This window comes from Papio anubis, chromosome 3, assembly GCF_008728515.1.
Source record: "Papio anubis isolate 15944 chromosome 3, Panubis1.0, whole genome shotgun sequence".
NCBI lineage: Eukaryota > Metazoa > Chordata > Mammalia > Primates > Cercopithecidae > Papio > Papio anubis.
The window spans coordinates 43588171-43608472 of NC_044978.1; the positions used below are offsets into that span (position 1 = coordinate 43588171).

Here is a 20302-nt window from a genome sequence, read left to right on the forward strand (position 1 = left end):
TCATTCTTCCTAGAATTGAAGAGAGTTAGGGCCTTTCTCTGGATTAGGCTTTGACTTAAGAAAATGTTGTGGCTGCTTTGATCTTTTATTCAGACAACGAAAACTTTCTCCATATTAGCAATAAGGCTGTTTTTCTTTCTTAACACTTATGCGTTCACTGGAATAGCACCGTTAATTCCTTCAAGAACTTTTTCTTTGTATTCACAATTTTGCTACATGTTTGGTGCAAGAGGCCGAGCTTTTGATCTATCTTGGCTTTCAATATGCCCTCCTTACTAAGCTTTTAATTTAAAGTGAGAAATATGTGATTCTTCATTTCACTCAAACAATTAGAGGCCATTGTAGGGTTATTAATTGGCCTGACTTCAATATTGTTGTGTCTTAGGGAAGTGGGAGGCCCAAGGAGAGAAGAGAAATGGGGAAATGGCTGGTTGGCAAAGGAGTCAAATTTTATTAATTAAGTTTGCTGTCTTATATGAGTGTGGTTTGTGGTGTCTCAAAACAATTACAATAATAACATCAAACATCACTAATTGCAGATTACCATAACAGACACAATAATAATGAAAACTTAAAATATTGTGAGAATTATCCAAATGTGACACAGAGACAAGAAGTGAATACATGCTGTTGGAAAAATGGCAGCAATAGATTTGCTTGATGCAAGGTTGCCACAAACTTTCAATTTGTGAGAAAAAGGCAATTATCTGTGAAGCAAAATAGAGCAAAATGCAATAAAGCAAGGTGTTCCTGTACCTTAAGCAAGCAAAATAAAATTTATTTTAAAAATTTTGGAGCTGAAGAATGTAATAAATGAAATAAAAAATGCAATGGAGAGCATTAACAGCTAACTTGATCAAGCAAAAGAAAGAATCTATGAACTCAAAGCAGATCATTTGAAACTATCCGGTCAGAGGAGAAAGAAGAAAAAAATGAATGAAAAAAAATGCGGAAAGGCCATGGGATTTGTGGAACACTATCAAGAGAACTAATATACATATACAGACTATGGTACTACCAGAAGGAAAAGAGAAAGAAAGTACCAGAAGAGAGAAATAAGTGGAAAACTTATTTAAAGAATGAAAACACCCCAAACCTGGAGAGAGATATGGACAGCCAAGTGCATGAAGATCAAAAATTCCCAAACAGATTCAACCCAAAGGTGACTTTTCCATTGTTGGGCGAAGTGTTAGAGCTCCAGCAATGGAAAGTGGTCAGCAGGGTAGTAAGAATAATTTACCAACAACAGTATAGATTTGAAAAGTAGTTTTATTAGATAGAACACTGGAGGAGAGTGCAGTGGGGCACCTCAACAAGAGAAGACTGAGTGCATTGTGGTGGATTTTTCCTTAGGGGTATTTATGGACCTTAAAGCAGAAGCTTTAAGGGTCGTTTGGACCATATTAGCCATGTAGGTTATGATAAATGATTACATTCGTAGACATTTTGGTGCCTTGATGTCGACAAGGGTTGCACAATGAGTTTTGACATGCATGCATTCTGGAGATGTATAAAAATTCTAGTTACTTATGAATTTGGGGGAAAGAAGACTGGTACCAGATGCCAGCTTTAGATAATAGGAAAATCTAATTACTTCTAAATTCCTCAGATAAGTTTTGCCTCTGAATGGTCACCAAGTGATCTTTACTTTCTTCAACCATGACACATTAAATCAAACTGTCACAGTAGGTAGCTAGTTAGACATGAGCAGAACAGGAGAGGGCTCCCCACCCCACCCCACACCCCTGACCACACATACACAGCAGGAATGTCAGGCAACTATCAGAGATACGGGCTTACTGTCTCTCTAAAATAATAATTGGCCACAACCAGTGCCAGGGAAAGACAGTCTCTCAAAAAACCAAAACTCCTGAAACTGGTAATCAGCAGCTTCCTGATAAGATTTCAGGAGATGGGTGACTGGGCTCAAGAGTGCACATTAAGAGTCTAAATGGCAGAGTTTAACTGGTATACAACCTTCTAGGGACATTTGACTGGTAAGGGAAGGATGCCTCAAGTGAGCATGTGTACAATCCAGTACACACACTGTGCATGCTCCCCTCCCAAGCATCAGCAGGCCACTGCACATGCAGACAGCCCACCCCAAGGGAAGGATCAGGAGAGAAGGAACACAATACCCCAGAAGCATACCAACATATAAAAACCCCAAGTCAAAATGTCAAGCTGCACATCTGATCTGTCAAGTCACCTGCTTGGCCCTCTTCTAAGTGTACTTTACCTCTTTTCATTCCTGCTCTAAAGCCTTTTAACAAATTTTCACTGCTGCTCTAAAACTTGCCTCTGTTTCTCCTTCTGCCTTATACCCCTGAGTTGAGTTCTTTCTTTTGAGAAGGCAAGAATTGAGACTGCTGCAGATCTGTATGGATTCGCTGTTGGTAACATACTTTGGTGCCATGACTCAAATACATTATGCTGTTAACATACTTTCCACTACGTTCCACTGCTAACAAACTTTGGTGCTGCATGACTCAGATATGTTCCCTAGTCGTAAGAGACTTCTACACCTTGCCTTCTTCAGCTGAAGGCATTCAACCTCTGTACATGGTTTTCTTCTCCCCTTTTACTCTCCTGCTTACAAACCAACCCCCAGAATGATTCCTTTCAGCCACAAGTGGCTGTGCTCCTCCTGGCTGATCTCTCAGCTCACCCTGGCAGGTAGCTTGTGGTGGGGGGAAAGACCTTGAAGCCCACATCAAGTAGAACTGAGGCACTAATGGCCCTCGTAAACAGGGAGCTCATGAGAATGGTAGGACTAAAGCCTAAACCCATGCAATGCTTGGGGTTTCTTCTGCTTTTCCAGCTAAAATTACCTCTTTCCCAAAAATACCTATGCTGCCTATTCTCCTGTTTTCTCTGTGTGTTTTCTGAAATGGCCTTGCACACCTGCCAGACTGTCTGCCTCGGGGGCAAGTCCGCCTCTTTGTTTTCACTTTTGCATGCCACGTGACTTCTTAAACACATACTCCCTGTAATTAATGTTCTTGCAAGCTGCATTTGCATGGCAACAAAGACATGGGCTTCCTTGCAGGTATCCCCTGAGATTTATACTTGTTTTTACCCTACCAACTTGGATGACTTCCAACCCTTCCCCTGTCTCTTGGCACATTGTGGGGACAGACAAACTAATTGGAACCCTGGCTCTGCCAGCAACTTATGACTTGCCATATGCTTTTTGTTCCTGTTACACTCTAGGGGCAAGTTTTTCAGTGGCTTTTGAAGCAGTTTGTCTACCTGCATAGGGCCTCACTCTGTGGCCCTTTAAAAGTCCCACATACTTGCTTTTTTTGAGTTAGAATACCTTGGGAAGGAGGCAAAGTTCTTCCTTTGCCATTTGTGAGTTCTTACTCCAAGCCCCAAGCCCCAAGCCCCAAGTTCTCTGGAGGTTACTACTTTATGTCAAGAGGGCAAATAAACGTTTCCCTCTAGAATCCAAGGGTTGCTGTTTTTGTGAGCATATGAAGGCTTCCCATGAGTATTCCTCTCACATCCTCCCACTTCTTCCTGTAGCCTCCATTTCTCTAATCACTTCCATGCTCTTCTCAACATGCATCAAGACCTTCAATGTCATATTCAAAGGAAGGGAAGTCCAGCCCCCTTGAGGCAGTTAGCTGAAAAGCAGGCCTCTTTTCTACTTAAAAAATGTATAAAATGGGAATCTGAGAAAAGATAATGATTTTGTTGCTAAAATGCTCCAAGTGAGAGTCACTATGAGGTCATGGAGACAAGGATATAGGCCAGCCCAAGACCGTAGGCACAAGAGACCCATAGGACAGAGATAAAGCTTGGTCCCAGACTAACAGATTACCATTAGAACAGAGACGAAGGCAAGGTTAGGGGTACATGGTAAGACTGGTTCATTCTGGAACCCCAAGGATAAACAAGGAGACCACTGTTCACTTCAGTATCTCCTCTGTTCTCAAGTGCACACTTGTGATGAGATGGGACCAAGGCAAAGGGTAAATGGTAAGACTGGTTCATTCTGGAACCCTAAGGACGAATGGGGGAATGCCCCATACAGGATAACAGGAAAGTAAGACGGGACACCTTGTTTTTACTTTTTTCTCCTCTGTTCTCTCTTCACAGACGGGTAATCTTGTCTCGATACCACAGGAACTGCCCCTTGGATATATCTCCCAAAACGGAAAAATTCCCCCAAACCTTAAAACAAGAAACTAGTTTTCCTTTGTAATACTATTTGGCTTAAAAATGAAAGGGGAGGAAATAACAAAAGTCAGCCTTGGAACCTAGTGCCCCTGTGAAGGAGGTCCTCAGATTAGCCTCTTCAGTCTTTCATAACTGAGAGCAGATTAAGGAGGACAGGGCCAAGAAAAAGGAGAAACAAAGGGAAAGGAGGTATTGGCTGCTCTGCAAGCCCACTAGCCCCCTCCAGGTTGCCCTAAGGACACTTCTCCAGGTAACTACCATTGGTGCAGGAAGCCAGGGCACTGGAAGGCACTGCCCCAGTGGGATAAAAGCTATGTGCATGGGTTGCCCCTTTTGCCAGAAGGTCAGCCACTGGAAATGAGACTACTCTGAGGGCCAAACCACTCGTGGGACAGAATCCCAACTCCTGATGGCCTTGATCTGAAGGGGCTGTCTGCTCTGACTGGCTTCCAAATCAGACACTGTCATCAACAGGACAAAGTTGAGGGCAACTTTGGAGGTGGCAAGTAAAATTATAAATTTCCCTTTTGGGTTCAAGAGCTGCTTACTCTGTGCTAATCTCCTTCTCTGAGCAACTTTCCTCCAAATCCTGTCAGGTAATGGGGGAAATGCCACCCCCTCCCTCCAAAAGAAAAAATTCACATCCCTTAATATTACTTAAGGGACTAGTCCCTGGTGATGTCTAAATACCCAACACCTCTTTAGGGCAAAAATATATATATATTTTTTTCCAAGATGGGTGCTTGCTTAATATTTACCTGACTTCTGAATTCATCTTTCTTTTATTTTTAAAATTTTTTGAGATGGAGTTTCACTCTTGTTGCCCAGGCTGGAGTTCAATGGTGTGATCTCAGCTCATCGCAATCTCCACCTCCCAGGTTCAAGCGATTCTCCTGCCTCAGCCTCCCTAGTAGCTGGGATTACAGGCATGTGCCACCATGCTCAGCTAATTTTGTATTTTTAATAGAGATGGGGTTTCTCCATGTTGGTCAGGCTGATCTCGAACTCCCGACCTCAGGTGATCCGCCTGCTTCAGCCTCCCAAAGTGCTGGGATTACAGGCATGAGCCACCACTCCCGGCCTGAATTCATCTTCCTAATAGCTCTATTTCTCCTAAGAAAGCTACCTAAATCTTTAACCAATAACTTCATCCTGGACAGTCCTACCCAGTGGTATAGAAATAGCCCACACTTATTCAGACAAGCACTAGCAAAAATCTAACTGAGCAATCTCTTGAGGTGGGATAACTTCTCCAGTGCAGTATGTAAATAATCTCCTCATTTGTTCCCCCTTTACAGAACTTGCAAAGCAATATGCAGTACAAATCTTTACTTTCTAATGAAAGGAGAATGATTTTTGTTGAATTCAAAGGTTCTAAAGGCACGGAAGGTTATAAAGAAGAGATTTTATATAAAAAAGCATCTTTTATATAAAAAAGTATCTTGTATGGGCCGGGAGTGGTGACTCAACGCCTGTAATGCCAGCACTTTGGGAGGCCAAGGCGGGTGGATCACGAGGTCAGGAGATCGAGACCATCCTGGCTAACACAGTGAAATCCCATCCCTACTAAAAAATACAGAAAGTTAGCTGGGCATGGTGGCAGGTGCCTTGTGGTCCCAGCTACTCAGGAGGCTGAGGCAGGAGGATGGCATGAACCCGGGAGGTGAAGCTTGCAGTGAGCTGAGATTGCACCACTGCACTCCAGCCTGGGCGACAGAGCAAGATTCCGTCTAAAAAAAAAAGAAAAAAGGAAGAAAAGAATCTGTTTTCTTTTATAACAGGACACACTTGGAGAAACTGGTTATTTTACCAAGGCTTTGACTGGAATGGCATGCTTTTCTTTAAGGAATCAAAATGGAATTATGAAGCCAATAAAAGTTCCTTCGGAAAACTGCCCTCATACCTTGGCTGCACAGTCCCTGTAAAGGGTTCCTGGCTTGTGGTGAGTAAAGAATGTCACTTTATAACAGGCCTAGAAGCCCCAAGTTATCTTGAGACCATAAGAAGAGAGAACTTTACCCAAGTCATACAGGTATTTGATGGTGCCAACCTAAGGCTTTAAAAAAGTCTTATCTGAAATTCCTTATGGAACACAGTTTCATTAAAGCCAATTTTAAAAGGACTCTATATGGCACATAATTATTCTCACTGTGCTTTATGCAAATAACCATGCCAAGTATAATAAGACTAAAGTTTATTTTGTGAAAAAGTCAGTTCTATCATGATTTGTCTTTAATAAAACTGAGGACCGGAGAGAAAAAAATTATGTTTCAAAAACTGTGGTACACCTATTATTAGATTCTAGTCTCATCAGTTTTTGAGTTTTCGTCTGCAATTTAGATTAACCCTGCTTATTCCTGTGAACCAACCAGTGATCTCTGGCTGCAGGTCAGAAGAAACAAGACGGATGGGTAATGTAAAAATCTGGATCAATATTCTAATTCTGGGCACATATTGGAATCAGCTAGCAACCCCAAGAACCCAATGGAATCAGCTAGAAACCCCATGCACCCAAGTCTTAGCAGGCATAACTATAGCCACCAGCTACCTGAGCATATTGGCAGTCTCAGAATTTTTTGGAGCTATCATCATCCCCTTATTTTGGCTTAGCATTCTTCTAATTCTAATAATCCTATTTCTCGCCTCTCACCTTCAGGCCATCAAGCTCCATGTGATCATCAGTGAGGGATACTGTCCTCTCAATATTCAAGAGCCAGCCTTCTACAGAGGACCCCTAGACTGCTCATTAGTGGGACATGACAGAGGCAAAATCCTGTCCCTGTCTCTTGGACCTGGTTGGATACTGCTTTCACCAACCCATGGAACCAGCTCTGCCCTGACAGCTAGCAAGAGGCCAAGACCTGCAGAACAATCACTACCACTCCTCTCTGTCAGCAGGAATCAGTTACAGAAGACTGACCTTCATCCACTTTCCCCAAAGAATTGGGGTACTGGACTCTTGAGGGGGGAAATGTTACAGGAGGTAGTTAGTCAGGCATGAGCAGGGCAAGAGATGGCCTAGCCTCCAACCTTGCCACACAAACACAACAGGAATGTCAGGCAACCATCAAGCTATGGTCAGGTGATTGCTAACTGTCTCTCTAAAATAATAATTGGTCATAGCAGATGCCAGGGAAAGGCAGTCTCCCAATACATAGAAACTCCTGAAACTGGTGATCAGCAGCATCCCAATAAGATCTCAGGAGTCTGGTGAATAGGCTCAAGCATACACATTAAGAGGCAAAATTGTGGAGTTAACTAGTACATGGCCTTCTAAAGACATTTGTCTGGTAAAGGAAGAATGCCTCAAATGAGCATGTGTACAGCTCCAGTAAACACACTGCATGCTCTCCTCTCAAGTGTTAGCAGGCCACTGCACGTGCAGACAGCCCATCTCAAGGGAAGAAACAGGGGAGAAGGGATGCAAGGCCTTGGAAGCATGCTAACATATGAAACCCCAAGCCAAAGGTCAAACTGCACACTTGATCTCTCAAGTTGCCCGCTTTAGCCTCTTCCAAGGTGATCTCTCAAGTCACCTGCTTCACCCTCTCCCAAGTGTGTTTTACCTTCTCTCGTTCCTGCTCTAAAGCTTTTAAATAAACTTTTACTCCTGCTCTGAAACTTGCCTTGGTCTCTCCTTCTGCTTATGCCCTTCAGTCAAATTCTTTCTTCTAAGGAGGCAAGAATTGAGATTGCTGCAGACCTGTATGGATTTGCCATCAGTAACAAAACTTTCAAAAATCAAAGACAAAGAGAATTTTGAAAGCAGCAAGAAAAAACATTTGTCCTAATTTCAAAATATATTAGAAAACTGTAGCAATCAAAAGAGCATGGTGCTGGCATAAAAACAGACACATAGACCAATGAAAAAGAATAGAGAACCCAGAAATAAACCCATGCATATAGTTAGCAAAAGCACCAAGAATACACAATAGGGAAAGAATAGTGAAAGAAATTAAAATACTTTATCCAAAAATATATTTCTTTGACATATTTTTAAATGGCTGCTACTTGGCCAGCAGACAGAAGTGGCCTTGTGAAGCTATTCTAAGTGGGGGAAATTTGCATCTGTAGAGAATCTCCATTAATGAAGTCATGCCCCCTCCCCTTTCTATGCCTTCCCCCAGATCCAGGAGAGGTTGAGAGTTTGACACCTTTATTATTTATTTATTTAAAACTTTTTCCTCCAACTCTGGCAGATGAACTGACACCTTTAAAAATCTGAAAAGAAACATTTACCGTCTATTCTCTCTGAGGGAGGCTTCTCTACATAAAAAAGCCACCTTTGCCAGTCAAGCCTCCTCATTTCTCTCTCTCTAAACCTGCCTTGACATTAAGCCTGATTTACCTGTTTCTGGACATTCTCTGAGTCTGCATTCTTTACTGTGGCCTCAGGATAATATACACGTTTCTGTAACTCATTGGGAAGTTGGGTTTTTATTCTGAAGGCTCCCATGGATGTATGTTAAATAAATGTTTATGCCTTTTCTCCTATTAATCAATCTGCCTCATGTCAGTGATTTTTACCAAAGCTTTAGGGAGCCAAGAGCCTATGGCTCCCACAGTAGTCTCATCAATAATTGGGCTGAGAAAACCGGATATCGACATATAAAAGAAAGAAATTGTACTCTTATCTTACACTACACACAAAAATCAACTCAAATAGGTTAAAGAGTTAAATATAAGACCCGAAAACAAGAAACTCCTAGACAACACAGGGAGAAAGCTTTCTGACATTGGTCTTAGTAGTGAATTTTGGATATAACATCAATAGCAAAGTCTACTAAAGCAAAAATAAACAAATGGAACTATATTAAACAAAAACTTTCTGCACAGGGAAGGAAACTATCAACGAAATGAAAACTGACAGAATAAGGGGAAATATTTGCAAACCATCTCTCAGATAAGGAGTTAATATCCAAAGTACATAATGAACTTGTAAACCAAAAAGAAAATTCTAAGCGCCCCCAACTGACTGGTGGACCCTCCCCTCAGCCAAGGGCATTTCATATTATCCTGAAAAACTAGTTCAGGGTCTGATGGAAACTGGGGGTTAGACATGCCTCACAAACATCAACAGAGAGAGTTTAAGACTCATAGAACAGACTCTTTAAATCTGATAAGAAACACAGTCTATTCTCTCTGAAATCTACCTGTAGGCTTCATTTGCATGATAAAACCTTGGTCTCCAGATCCCTTTATCAAAACCCAGACATTCCTTTCTAATCTATTCCAGGTCTTTACATAAAATCTCTTTCAACCAATTGCTAATCAGAAAATCTTTAAATCTGCCTCTGACCTGGTAGGCCCTGCTTTGAGTGGTCCTGCCTTTCTGGATTGAACCAACGTACATCTTATATGCATTGACCGATGTCTCGTGTCTCCCTAACATGTATAAAAGCAAGCTCTACCCTAACCTTGGGCATATGTTGTCAGGACATCCAGAGGCTGTTCACAGATATATCCTTAACCTTGGCAAAATAGACTTTCTAAGTTGATTGAGACCTGTCTCAGATACTTTTGGTATACAAACTCATACAACTAAATAGCAGGAAAAAAAACTGATTTAAAAATGGGAAAATGACTTGAAGAGACATTTTTCCAAATAGCACATACAAATGGCCAAAAAGTATATAACAATGTTCTCAACCTCACTAAATTCAGGGAAATGCAAATCAAAACCACAGCTAGCTATCACTTCTACCTGTTAGAAAGGCTATTATCAAAAAGTTAAAACATAAGTGTTGTCAGAGATGTGTGAAAAGGAAACCCTTATCCACTATTGATGGAAATGTTAATTGGGAGGTTCTCAAAAAAAATTAAAAATAGAATTACTGTATGATCCAACAATCCTACTGATACATATCCAAAGGAAATAAAATCATGACCTTGAAGAGCTATCTGCACTCCCGTGTTCATTACAGCATTATTCACAAGAGTCAAGATCTAGAAACAACTTATGTGTCTGTCGATAATGAATGGATAAAGAAAATGTGGTATATACATACAATGGAAAATTATTCAGCCTTAAAGAGAAGGACATCTCGGTCTATATGACAACATGGATGTACCTGGAGGACATTATGCCGAGTGAAATTACTCAGCCACAGAAAGACAAAAACTGCATAATTTCACTCATATGTGTAATCTAAAAAGTCGAAGTTATAGAAGCATAGTAGAACAGTGGTTACCAGGAGGTGTAAGGTAAGATAAATGGGGAATTTTTGGTCAAAGTGTGCAAACTTTCAGTTATAAGATGAATACTTATGGCGACCTTATGTACACTATGGTGACTATGGTTAGTTACAATGTATACTTAAAATTTCCTAAGAGAGCCGGGCATGGTGGTTTATGCTTGTAATCCCAGCACTCTGGGAGGCTGAGTTGGGCAGATCACGAGGTCAGGAATTTGAGACCAGCATAGCCAACATGGTGAAATCCCATCTCTACTAAAAATACAAAAATTAGTCAGGCATAGGGGCAGGCTTCTGTAATCCCAGCTACTTGGGAGGCTGAGGCATGAGAATCACTTGAACCTGGGAGGCAAACGTTGCAGTGAACCGAGATCGCACCACTGCACTCCAGCCTGGGTAACAGAGTGAGACCCTGTCTCAAAAAAAAAAAAAAAAAATTGCTAAGAGAGTAGGTCTGTTTTTGTTTGTTTGGTTGGTCGGTTGGTTTTGTTTTGTTTTTTAAGACATAGTCTTGCTCTGTCACCCAGGCTGGAGTGCAATGGCACCATCTCGGCTCACTGCAAGCTCTGCAAGCTCTGGGTTCAAGCGATTCTCCTGCCTCAGCCTCCTGAGTAGCTGGGATTACAGGCATGCACCACCACACGCAGCTAATATTGTTTTTCTGTTTTTAGTAGACACGGGTTTTACCATGTTGGCCAGGCTGGTCTCGAACTCGTGACCTCAAGTGGTCCACCCACCTCGGCCTCCCAAAGTACTGGGATTACAGGTGTGAGCCACAGCTCACAGCTTCATTCTTTTTCATGGCTGTGTAGTATTCCATGGTGTATACATACCACATTTTCTTTACAATATTTATTTGTCAATCATATCTCAGTGAAGTCAGAGGAAAAAAAGAACCTGAAAGAAACACGGCAACCCTGGCAAAAGGGCTGGGCCTAGAAACTTCTCATGTTGCACTTACCTTTGACATCTGTAGTCTCTTGGGTACCAACCCCGCAGAGAAGACGACAGGCAGAACTGTTTGGCAATGACATCCTAAGAAAAGCAAGTAGAAGAAACAAGTTACAAATTTATGGATTTATAAATCACATGAAGCCTATGGACTTACAGGAATTTCCATTTATCTTTTTTTAAAACTTTCATTTTAGGTTTGGAGGTACATGTGAAGGTTTGTTATTTAGATAAACTCGTGTAATGGGGGTTTGTTGTACAGATTACTTCATCACCCAGGTATTAGGTCTAATACCCCGTAGCAATTTTTTTCTGCTCCTCTCCCTCCTCCCACCCTCCACCATCCGGTAGACCCCAGTGTCTGTAGTTTCATTCTTTTTTTGAGACGGAGTCTCACTCTGTCACCACGCTGGAGTGCAGTGGTGTGATCTTGGTTCACTGCAACCTCCATCTCCCAGGTTCAAGTGATTCTCTTGCCTCAGCCTCCTGAGTAGCTAGGACTACAGGCACGCACCACCAAGCCCAGCTAATTTTTGTATTTTTAGTAGAGACAGGGTTTCACCATGTTGGCCAGGATGATCCCGATCTCTTCACCTTGTGATTTGCCCACCTCAATCTCCCAAAGTGCTGGGATTACAGGTGTGAGCCACTGTACCCTTCTTTGTGTCCATGTGTTCTCATTAAACTCTCACTTATAAATGAGAACATGCCGTATTTAGTTTTCTGTTCCTGCATTAGTTTGCTAAGGATAATGGCCACCAGCTCCATCCATGTTTCTGCAAAAGACATGATCTTGTTCTTTATTGTGACTGCATAGTATTTCATGATGTATATGTACCCCATTTTCTTTTTGCAACCTGTCATTGATGGGCATTTAGGTTGATTCTATGTCTTTTCTATTGTGAATAATGCTGCAGTGAACATTCGCATGCATGTGTTGTTATGTTCTAGAAAGATTTCATGACGCAGACACCAAAAGCAATCACAACAAAAGCCAAAGTTGACAAAGGGGATCTGGTTAAACTTAAGAGCTTCTGCACAGCGAAGGAAACTATCAACAGAGTAAACAGCCTACAGAAGAGAACAAAATATTTGTAGACTATGCATCTGACAAAGGTCTAATATCCGGCATCTAAAGGGACTTAAACAAATTTGCAAGAAAAAAATAAACAATCTCATTAAAAAGTGGGCAAGGAACATAAACAGACACTTTTGAAAAGAAGACATGTGGCCAAAAAGCATATGAAAAAAAACTCATTATCACTGATCATTAAAGAAATGCAAATAAAAACCACAATGAGATACCATCTTATACCAATCAGAATGACAATTACTAAGAAGTTAAAAATAACAGATGCTGGCAAGGTTGCAGAGAAAAGAGAACACTTGTACACTGTTAGTAGGAGGGTAAATTAGTTCAACCATTGTGGAAAACAGTATGACATTTCCTCAAAAAGCTAAAAACAGAACTACCATTCTACCCAGTGATCCCATTACTGGGTATTTACCCAGAGGAATATAAATCATTCATCTTTTTATTTGGTTTTTAAACATTTGTTTGTTCTCTTCCACTCTTTCCATGCTCCCAACTGTAATCCCACAATCCCATTAAATAAACTACAGTTGGACTTTCTTATCGTCTTTAGTGATTTGTTTGTTCTCTAATTTGTCATAAAAGGGTAACATTTTCAACTTCTGCTCATGAAAAGCTCAAACATTAAGTTCGTAATTATTTCAAAGGGATTTATGAGTGTTTCTCTAGGGAGCTGTTTTCGAAATAAGATAAGTGCTATGAATGGGATAAGAAAGATTACAGTAATTATGTTGGTTTCTGAAAAAACCAAAAACTTAATATCAGCGGAGTAACTTGGGGACTCACAGATGCAGTGTGTATCCTTTGAAACACATCTGTATCCCAGTTTCCTTGAATCCAAATATGACACTCTAAGCAAGCAGGGACTGGGTGGGAAGCGCAGGTTATTTTGTATGGAATGAACAAAGTCATCAATTTCTAGAATTCAACACATGGTAGTAATTATTTTGGGGTCTCTGATTGAGGGAGGAGGGTCCTCATGCTTCAGGAACCTGTAACTCTGTGACGCAGGGGTAGAGTGGAATTGATATCAGCCTAACGAGCCCTAAAATATTCCTATACATGTATTCAGCACACAAACCAGCCCTAATCATTCCTGAGACAGGGGTTGGTCGCCTACTCTGCATCTTTCTTCTCCTAACCAACAGCAGCAGTTGAATCACCTGGGGGTATGAATTTAAAAGTGCAGATTCTTAAGCTAAATTCCCAGTAATTATTGTTCAGTAGATTTGGGGCAGATGGTCTGATACAGGTGGTCATTGGGCCAATTTCCCGACTTCTACAGGAACCACTTCATTGCTTCTCTTAATATATTTTATCGCTAAAAACTATAATTTGGTTTGGGCTGGGTTTTTTTTTTTTTTTTTTTTTTTTAATTTTATATAAGCAGAATTATACAGCATGTCACCTGGTTCAAAATGCCCAACATTATGTTCGTGAGATTATTGAGTGGAACCATAGTTTTTCTTATTCATTACTATACAGTATTCCATTGTATGACCACACCACAGCTGACGCTTCTGTCAATGAATAGTACTTATTCTACATTTTGCTTGTTTTAGTTTTTTTGGCTATTATGAAAAGTACTGCTAAGAACATTATTGTACATGTCTCTCAACGTACATGTGAAAGCACATTTCAGTTGGAGTAGAATTGCTACGTCTACAATATCCGTAGAATCAACTGTAGAAGGTAAAACCAAACTTTTTCTAAAGCGCGACATCAACGTACATTCCCATCAGCTGTATATGAGAGATCTTATTGTTAGGCATCCTTATCAACATTTAGTAGGCTTTTTTTTAAGACTCAAGGGGTATATGTGCAGGTATGTTACATGAATATATTGTGTGACGCTGAAATTTAGGCTTATATTGAACCTGTCACCCAAATAATGAACTTAGTACCCAATAGGTAGTTTTTCAACCCTTGCTCCTTTCCCTCTCTGCCCTCAGTGTCTACTGTTTCATTTTTACGTCCATGTGTATCCACTGTTTAGCTCCCACTTATAAGTGAGAACATGCTGTGTTTGATTTTCTGTTTCTGCATTAATTCACTTGCCAGCTGCATCCATGTTGCTGCAAAAGGCATTATTTCATTCTTTTTCATGGCTGTGTAGTATTCCATAGTGTATACATACCACATTTTCTTTATCCAATCCACCATGGATGAGCACCTAAGTTGATTCCAAGTCATTGCTATGGTGAATAGTGCTGCAATGAACATACGAGCACATGTGTCTTTTTGCTGAAATGATTTACTTTCCTTGGGATATATACCCAGTAATGGGATTGCTGGGTCAATGGTAGTTCTATATTCAGTTGTTTAAGAAATCTCCAAACTACTTTCCACAAGAGCTGAACTAATTTGCATTTCCACTAACAGTGCTTAAATGTTCCCTTTTCTCTCCAACCTCATCAACATCTGTTATTTTTTGACTTTTTATTAACAGCCATTCTGCTTGATGTGAGATGGTATCTCATTGTGGTTTTGGTTTGTATTTCTCTGATGATTAGTGATGCTGAGCATTTTTTCAGGTTTGTTGGCCACTTGTTGTGTCTTCTCTTGAGAAGTGTCTATTCATATCCTTTGTGCAATTTTTTTTTTGAGACAAGGTCTCACTCTGTCACCCAGGCTGGTATGCAGCGGCATGATCATAGCTCGCTGCAGCCTCGAACTACCAGGCTCAACCAATACTCCCACCTCAGCCTCCTGAATAGCTGAGACCATAGGCACATGCCACCACACCTGGCTAATTCTTTTTTGGGGGGGCTTGGGGGGTGATGAGGTCTCCCTATGTTCCCAGGCTGGTCTCAGATTCCTGGGACAAGCAATCCTCTTCCTGCCTCAGCCTTTCAAAGTGCTGGGATTACAGGCATCAGCTACCCACCTGGCCCTTTGTGTACTTTTTGATGGGTTTGTTGGTTTTTACTTGTTGATTTAAGTTCTTTATGGATTCTGGATAGTAGTCCTTTGTTGGATGCATAGATTAAAAATATTTTCTCTCATTCTGTGGGTTGTCTCTTTACTCAATTGATAGTTTCTTTTGCTATGCAGAAGCTCTGTGGTTTAATTAGGTCCCAATTGTCAGTTTTTGTTTTTGTTGTGTTTGCTTTTGAGGACTTAGTCATGAATTCTTTGCCTATGGCAATGTCCAGAAGAGTGTTACCTAGGTGTTTTCTTCTAGGATTATTATTATTTGTTTTTGTTGTTGTTGTTGTTTTTTGAGACGGAGCTCTGTCACCCAGGTTGGAGTGCAGTGGCTCGATCTTGGCTCTCTGCAAACTCCGCCTCCCGGATTCAAGTGATTCTCCTGCCTCAGCCTCCCGAGTAGCTGGGATTACAGGCGCCTGTCACCATGTCCAGCTAATTTTTTTGTATTTTTAGTAGAAATGGGGTTTCACCATGTTAGCTAGGCTGGTCTTGAACTCCTGACCTCAGGTGATCCGCCTGCCTAGGCCTCCCAAAGTGTTGGGATTACAGGCGTGAGCCACCATGCCCAGCCTCTTCTAGGATTTTATAGTTTGAAGTCTTATATTTAAGTCTTTAATCCATCTTGAGTTAATTTTTTTATATGGTGAAAGCTAGGGGTCCAGTTTTCTTCTGCATATGGTTAGCCAGTTTTCCCAGCACCACTTATAGAATAGTGTGTCCTTTCCCCTTTTTTATTTTTATTGACTTTTTCAAAGATCAGTTGACTGTAGGTGTGTGGCTTAATTTCTGGGTTCTTTATTCTGTGCCATTGGTCTATATTGACACTTAATATTAATGGTCTTTTAAATTTTAACTTTTCTGGAAGGTGTTTAGCATAAACTCTTTGTAGTTTTAATTTGCGTTTTATGATTGCTAACGCAGTTGAGCACCTTTGGTATGTTTATTGGTTATTTGGATATCTTGGTTTATTGATTTAATTTTGAAGTCTCTTTCCTATTTTTCTAGTGGGTTGTGTTTTTTTGGTATTAATTTGTAAGAGTTCTTACAAATTCATATATATACACATATACGTATATAAGTACATATATCTCTCATAGATGCCTTTTGTCAGTCACTAAGTTGAAAATATATTCTTCTCTGTGGCTTGCCTTTTTATACATCCTTAATATTATATTTTGTTGAATAGAACCACTTAATTTTAAGGTAATTCAAAATTTATCTAACTTTTTCCTTATGGTTAGTGCTTTTTGTGTTTTGTTTAAGAAATATTTGCCAACCTTGAAATAGTCAAGATATTCCCCATATTGTCATCTAATGGTTTCATTGATTTGCCTTTTACACTTTGATATTTAATTCATCTGAATTAATTTATTTGGAATTGAAAACATTGCCTTTCTCTGCTGCTCTGCTGTTTTTTTTGTTTGTTTGTTTGTTTTTTGTTTTTTTATGAATCAAGTATTTGTATATGCATGGGTCTGTTTCTGGCTCTTTATGCTGCTCCACTGGTCTTTGTTTATTCTTGTTTCATGAAAGCACCCTGCCTCAACTACTAAAGCTTTATAGTAAGTTTGTTGTTGATAGAACAAGACCCTCACCTTTTTGTTGTTGTTGTTGTTTGTTTTGTTTGTTTGTTTTGAGAGTATCTCAGCTATTTCCTGGCTCTTTGTAGTTCCACATGAATTTTAGAATCATTGTGTCAAGTTCTACAAAAACACCTATTGGAACTGTATAAAATCTATACATCAATTTGGAAAGAACTGACATTTTTACAATATCCTTGTATTAGTCCATTTTCACACTGCTATAAAGATACTACCTGAGACTGGGTAATTTATGAACAAAAGAGGTTTAATTGACTCACAGTTCCACATGGCTGGAGACTCCTCAGGAAACGTACAATCATGGCAGAAGACGAAGGGGAAGCAAGGCACATCTTACATGGTGGCAGGAGAGAGAGAGCATGCAGGGGAAACTGCCACTTTTAAACCATCAGATATCATGAGAACTCTTTCACTATCACAAAAGCAGCATGGGGGAAACTGCTCCCATGATCCAATTACCTCCCACCAAGACCTTCCCTCAACAGTGGGAATTACAACTGGATATGAGATTTGGGTGGGACACAGAGCCAAACCACATCAATCATCTTTCAATTAATGAACATGGTTTGTATCTCCTATTAGATTGCCTCTATTTTCTCGAATGTCTTCTAGTTTTCTGAGTGGAGATCTTGCACATCTTTGATTACATTTCTTCCTAGAGATGTGACCTATTTTAGCCATGTTGCAGGTGCCTTTTTTTTTTTTTTTGAGGCAGGGTCTAATTCTGTCACCCAGGCTGGAGTGCAGTGGCACAATCATGACTTACTTCAGCCTCCACTTCCCAGGCTTAAGTAATCTTCCCACCTCGGCCTCCCGAGTAGCTGGAACCACAGGCATGTGTCACCACCACCCGGCTATTTTTTTTATTTTTGTAGAGATGAAGTCTCACTATGTTGCCCGGGCTGATATGTGGCATTTTTTACATCATTTTTACCTGTTACTGGTAAGCACTAACTTTTTAATTTCCTCTTTTAATTTAAATATTAAAAGTTTGTATCATGCATGGCCAGGCGCGGTGGCTCATGCCTGTAATCCCAGCACTTCGGGAGGTTGAGGCAGATGGATCACCTGAGGTTGGGAGTTCAAGACCAGCCTGGACAACATAGTGAAACTCCGTCTCTACTAAAAATACAAAAATTTCAAACGTGTCTTTTGCAAATATTTCCTTCCAGTCTGTGGTTTGTCTTCTCATTCTCTTGACATTGTCTTACTCAGAACAGATATTTTTAATTTTAATGAAATTCAGCTTATCAATTATTTCTCTGATGGATCATACCTTTGGTGTTGTATCTAAAATATCATTGCCATTGCCATACCCAAAGTTATTTAAGGTTTCTCCTGTCATCTTCTAGGAGTTTTATAGTTTTGCATTTTACATTTAGGTTTATGATCCATTTTGAGTTAATTTTTGTGAATGGTATAAGGTCTGTGTCTCAGTTAATTTTCCGGCATGTGGACGTCTAGTTGTTCCAACACCATTTGTTGAAAAGAACAATATTTACTCCATTGTATTGCCTTTGCTTCTTTGTCAAAGACCAGTTGATCATATTTATGTGGGCCTATTTCTAGGCTCTTTATTCTGCTTCATTGATCTATTCTCTCACCGATACTACACTATCTTGATTACTTTGGCTTTATAGTGAGCATTAAAGTTAGGTAGTGTCAGTCCTCCAACTCTATGTTCTTCTTCAATATCGTGTTGGTTATTCTTGGTCTTTTGCCTGTCCATATAAACTTTAGAATTAGTTTGTTGATATTCAGAAACTAACCGGCTAGGATTTTTATTGGAATTGCATTTAATCTATAGACCAATTTGGGAAGAGGTGACATCTTGATAATACTGAGTCTTCCTATCCATGGACATGGAAAAATCTCTACATTTATTTAGTTCTTTTTAGATTTCTTTCATTGGAATTTTTTAGTTTTCCTTATATAGATCTTGTACATATTCTGTTAGATTTATATCTAAGTGTTTAACTTTGGGAGATGCTAATATATATGGTATCATGTTTTTTATTTAAAATTCCACTTGTTTATTGCTTATACATAGGAAAATAATTGATTTTTTATATATTAACATTGTATTCTGCAATCTTGCTGTAATAGCTTATTAGTTCCGGGATTTTTTTTTTTTGCTGATTCTTTCAGATTTTCTATGTAGATGATAGTGTCGTCTGCAAACAAAGACAGTTTTAGTTCTTACTTCCCAATTTATATGCCATTTCATTCCTTGTCTTGAATACAGAAAGAATCAAGACTTAATATTTTATACTTGAGCCACATTCCTGTCTTAGGAATTCCAAAATGTGACCCTTCCCTTATTTTAACCTTGGCAGACAACTGGGATTGATGACAATATTTCATAATAGCTTAAGGTCTGTATCACACTAATCTCCATTCTCCAAATTCAGAATCCTTTTGATTATATTTATAAATTTACATATCTGCAGTTAAAACTGGTTCAGAACCAAATGATCAAGACTTTTACCAAGTTTTTTCTATCTCATACAATATGAATATTCAATGTATGTGGTAAATAATGTTTTGTATATTTTAATACTTTCTTGACTTAACCCACTTTATATGATCAGTCATTTTATGTTTTGTCCCAATAATTCTCCTTGGACCATTCTGATTTTACAGTGATGTAGAATGTCCCTCTATAGCCTTATGGAATTTTAATCAAATAGCTTTTGCTCAGAACTTAAAAAGACATTTGTCCTTGGGACTAAAATTAGCCATGAAAAAGATTAAAAACAAAGCAAATTTATAATATAATCAGTACTTTCAAAATGAGCTCAATCTGTACTTCATCTTCATTTATAACACTTGCTTCTTCTTAGCGTCTAATAGAATAAGCAATAGTTGTGCAAAGAATGTATTTACATTTCTGAGGTTCCAAAAACAGGTGAACCTCACAAGCCCATGCTCTTTTGTGTTTTGCAATGTCACAGGCCGCCTTGGTTGGAATGATTCACATAATGATCACTCTCTGAATAGGAAAAAATTCAAAGTTCTATACATTTTCAACAGATGTTCTATACATTTTCAACAGATGTCCTATTCCTGCATTTTTTTCAGTTATTAAGTATAGTACCTTTTTTCCTACTCTGGTAAATGGATCTGTTTGGATACCACCTTTCTTTCAAACACTATTTTCAAAAAGGACCTCAACAGTGCTTAAAGACTCCTGTTATGGTTTGAGTGTGTCACTCAAAAGTTCATGTGTTAGAAATTTAATCCCCAATGCAATAGCTTTGGGAGGTAGGGCCTAATAAGAGGTGATTGGGTCATAAGTGTGGAACCTTCACAAATAGATTAATAATATGAGCAGGTTAGTTATCTCA

At 39.6% G+C, this 20302-nt stretch overlaps 1 protein-coding gene across 3 annotated transcripts in view; it reads right to left on the minus strand.

The window, feature by feature from the left end:
• The window catches only part of C3H4orf51 (chromosome 3 C4orf51 homolog), a 72151-nt gene that overhangs the window by 49445 nt on the left and 2404 nt on the right, over positions 1-20302 (minus strand). For all 3 annotated transcript variants that reach the window (XR_004182669.1, XM_031664250.1, XM_031664249.1), the window contains exon 2: positions 11341-11414. Coding sequence is in view for 2 of the 3 variants with exons in the window: in XM_031664250.1 (XP_031520110.1) it covers positions 11341-11414 (74 nt within the window). In the remaining variant the exon portion in view is untranslated. The remainder of the gene's footprint in view (positions 1-11340; positions 11415-20302) is intronic.